Source organism: Penaeus monodon, chromosome 1, assembly GCF_015228065.2.
Source record: "Penaeus monodon isolate SGIC_2016 chromosome 1, NSTDA_Pmon_1, whole genome shotgun sequence".
NCBI lineage: Eukaryota > Metazoa > Arthropoda > Malacostraca > Decapoda > Penaeidae > Penaeus > Penaeus monodon.
Window position 1 is genome coordinate 60,756,971 of NC_051386.1, and position 4,011 is coordinate 60,760,981.

Here is a 4,011-nt window from a genome sequence, read left to right on the forward strand (position 1 = left end):
AGCCAATGGTGTGAAGGCTATGGTAGTTGCTTGACACTGCCATTGTCATATAAGTTATTTGTTGTATTTAGTATTGCCAACATGTGTAAAGTGCAAGGGGGGATAAGTGAAAATGACTAATATACTAACCCACTGACACCATATACTTTTAACTTATACTATGTGGTAATCAGAAAAAAATTACTATTTTGTCACAGCTATAAAAAATCTGATTTTTTTTTCTTGTTTTGTAGAACTGTAATTACCCAAAAACTGTAATTACCCAATTTTTTTTTTTTTATTATTATTATTATTTTTTTAGGCATTTAATTTTGGGCATTTATTATGAATCTTGTAAACTGCTTACCTGATATTTTTTTTATCCAATATCTGTTCACAGCTAGATATATGAAAAAAAAAAAAAAAAAGATTGTCATTATGTAACTGGATCATCTTTTCAACTGAAATTTCCTTCATTGTTGACCTAATGCTTATTTTGTCCATTTCTTCTGCATTTGTTGCTGTTATGAGAAAATTTCTTGTATTGAAATCTTTATTTACCGTTATTGTAGTTTTTTTTGTGTACGCCAGATCTTGTACAGACATGAATTTATTTATCATACTAATTTTACTATTGAAATTGCTAAATTATGAGATATAAATATGATTATGCAAGTCAACTCATACATTTTTGTTTTTACTAGTATAATATCTATTTCTTAACCCATCAATAATTGCACAGTCCACTATATTTTTGTGTCGTGAATTTTGTGCACACATAGATTGTTATTTCCATATGCTTTAGTCGCCAAAGAGTTAATTATTAGGCTTATTTGACCTCACCTGATATTCGCTTTATTTTGAAAAACAATTTAATTTATTTTCCGATACTATTGATATCATTAATGTTGTTATTATTGTTATTGATATTGGGATTTAATATGATGTGGTTCTTAACTTATAGCAATGGGAAATAAGAAATAAAAGTCATTTAAAAAATTACGGAAAATGGTGAAAAGGTGGGACTAGTTATTAATACCTTGTAGAACTCCCTATTTTATTTGGTAAATTAATAAATTAAGATTATATTGGACAAAACTATATGTACATGCCATCCTATCATCAGTGGGTTAATCCGAGCAAAAGTGGCATGTATCTGTCAGCCTGTAATTAATCTAATTATGTATATATTTATAGCATTTGAATTTATAGCTGTCAGATTATCTATTCTTAGATTACTGCCTATTTTTTCTCATGTATATAAGCTTGACATAAAGACAGTAATAGTATTAAACTATAAGGATTTAATATATATTATCTGTACTCTTACTGTAATGTAATTTTAAAGTCCTATGTACTTCACTTATAATAACTTCATTTTAACTTTTTTCACACAGAGATATCTCCGTCTGAAGTTTTCTTTGTCATTGCATGCCCTTCTTTCTTTCATTCTTTCTGTTTTTCTTTCTTTTTGTCTGTCTCTCTCTCTCTCTCTCTCTCTCTCTTTTTTTTTTTTGCTCTGCTCTTCTCTTCTCTTCTCTTCTCTTCTCTTCTCTTCTCTTCTCTTCTCTTCTCTTCTCTTCTCTTCTCTTCTGCTCTGCTCTGCTCTGCTCTGCTCAGCTCTGCTCTGTGTCCAATCACCATAAATTGTTGGCTACCTCAGTTTATTTGGATTTTAAACAATAAGTATAGTTTAAAAGTATCGTTCCTTTCCAGCTGCAGTGTCATCTGCTTCAGGAGCCATAAGGAAGGAAAATGCGAACCAGCGCAGCCAGAGCCGACCGTGACCTTGGAGATCGACACTAAAGGAAACATATCGTCACAGAACGTACTCTTTCCAACCGACGATACAGTCCTGCCAGAGACTTTGGAGAAGCTGAGTAAGTCCTTCGGGAAATGTGTTTAAAAAAAGATATGGTTCTGTTTGATATGTATTTTATTTATCATTGAAAAAAAAAAAATTGGATCTGTTTGTTGTTTATTTTATTTATCATTTAAAAGAAGATTTGGTTCTGTTTGTTATGTATTTTATTTATCATTTGCTTTTTGACATATTAACTCATTTACACATATATTATCGTTTTTATATTTTTTCCAGAACTGTGATGAAAAATTCTCAGTATCTTAGTGTCACATCACCTTTCTATTAATGACAGAACACTTCAGTTAATAAAATGATAGAAAAAAGTCTTTTTACAAAAATAAAGTTAATTATGAGACTTTCAATTTTCATTAAATAATTTTTATACACAGTAGATATATCTGTCATGATTTTTCTTTGGTAAAACTAATTGAAAAGGAAAGTGATAGATCCCCAGAGCCTGAATTGGCATTTTGGTGCCATGATACTGTTGATTGAATTGATAAATATATATAAGTTGGGATGCAATATATATAAGTAATTTCGATATATCTTAATTATGTATATGTTTAGTTTTGGAAAGTGTTCTGCATCTTGTTTTCAGTAATTGCAATGGCAAAAATGCTTGATGATTTTACAGAAATTTCAACATTGCATCATGTTTTACTGGATTTTTTATTCCATGTACCTCTAAAATATATTATAAATACTGATAACCATGATAAGGAGAAAATTACAATAAGAAATGAAAATAAATTGACGTTTGGCTCTCATCAAGAGTCGACACATCATGTTTCAATTTCATTTCTCATTCAAGATGTTTTCCCGTCCATCTTCGTTTAGACGTTAATGTGCTTATGTTCACTGATAATCGTGTGTTTCTCTTAGGGTGCTCGCGTAGACTACAAGCGGTGCTCCGAAACCCCCACTTAAGGGAGATTCTGAGGGAAGTGGATAGCGCATCCAACACAGAAGTTCACATTGCCCGAGCCATGAGAGAACCGATCTTCACGGAGTTTGCGGATATCTGTCTGAGTATCGTGGAGCCTGGCGAAGATGGTGCCATGGAGACGGATTCGGAGGAAGATATTTGATAGGAAAATGTTGGACATGAATGGGGATAAGCGTTGTTTTGGAAATTTAGGAATGGGTGTGACGAGATGCAGATTTGTGGATGATTCGTTTCATATGCTACTGTGATTTTGTCTGGAAGGGGCGTGGATGTTATGGTGTGTGTGTGTGTGTGTGTGTGTGTGTGTGTGTGTGTGTGTGTGTGTGTGTGTGTGTGTGTGTGTGTGTGTGTGTGTGTGTGTGTGTGTGTAATTTTCAGATTTCATAACAAATTTGGGTGAATTTCTCTTATATACATTGGTTGTAGATGGTATTTGTACAGCTCTTTGTAATTTTTATCTTATTTTGCTATTAAAAGATTTGTCTTGAATATTGCTGAATGTTTTATGCTGTAGATTTATTTTTATTTTCTCCATAGCATGAAATTACCTGAAGACACACAAGTTAATCTTTACATCTGTTTAAAAAAAGCAATGAGGAAGGAAAAGGTTTTGCATATTTATATTTATTAATGAGTATTTTGATAGTGAAGAAGTAGGTAACTTCATATTCATTTTTCGAGGATTTGAGATTCAAACTCCATTCCATATAACCCCATTCACTATGGTCATGACTTTCTATTATGTGTAGGCTTTACTATTCACTATGATCATGCAAGTCCCAAAACTTATTATTTTTTTTTTCCCATTATCAGTGAGATGTTATTGATGCCAGGGATAGCATGTAATATGCATGTCATGCCTATCATGAGTTTGATTTATTGATTGTTTTCGCACATAGATGGCTCCGCAAGTACTAAGTGATCAGTGAGCCGATTTCGAGTAATAACCTGTTTTACCTGTTTACCCTTTTCCTTGATTTTCAAAAATATTATCTGGTATCTAATATTAGTGGTAGTAATATCAATAAAGCTATAATAATTGCAATGTCTGTAATGAAAGTAATAGTACTGATATTTGATAGCATTTGTAAAAAAAAGATTTTTCCGCAAACTCTAGGAAAGGTGAAATCAGGTGAGGTCACAAGGTCTGTTAATTGACTTCTTTGTGGCTAAGCACTTGCAGAGCCATCTATGTGCAGAAACATTTCACAAAACAATA

At 32.2% G+C, this 4,011-nt stretch overlaps 1 protein-coding gene across 1 annotated transcript in view; it reads left to right on the forward strand.

Moving 5' to 3' along the window:
• Nucleotides 1-3,281, forward strand: part of LOC119575346 (zinc finger HIT domain-containing protein 3-like) — a 4,977-nt gene extending 1,696 nt beyond the window's left edge. Inside the window, exons 2-3 of the mRNA XM_037922904.1 lie at nucleotides 1,696-1,859; nucleotides 2,729-3,281. Of these exons, the coding sequence (XP_037778832.1) occupies nucleotides 1,696-1,859; nucleotides 2,729-2,934 (370 nt within the window). The 3' untranslated portion in view covers nucleotides 2,935-3,281. The remainder of the gene's footprint in view (nucleotides 1-1,695; nucleotides 1,860-2,728) is intronic.
• The last annotated feature ends 730 nt before the right edge of the window (nucleotides 3,282-4,011 follow it).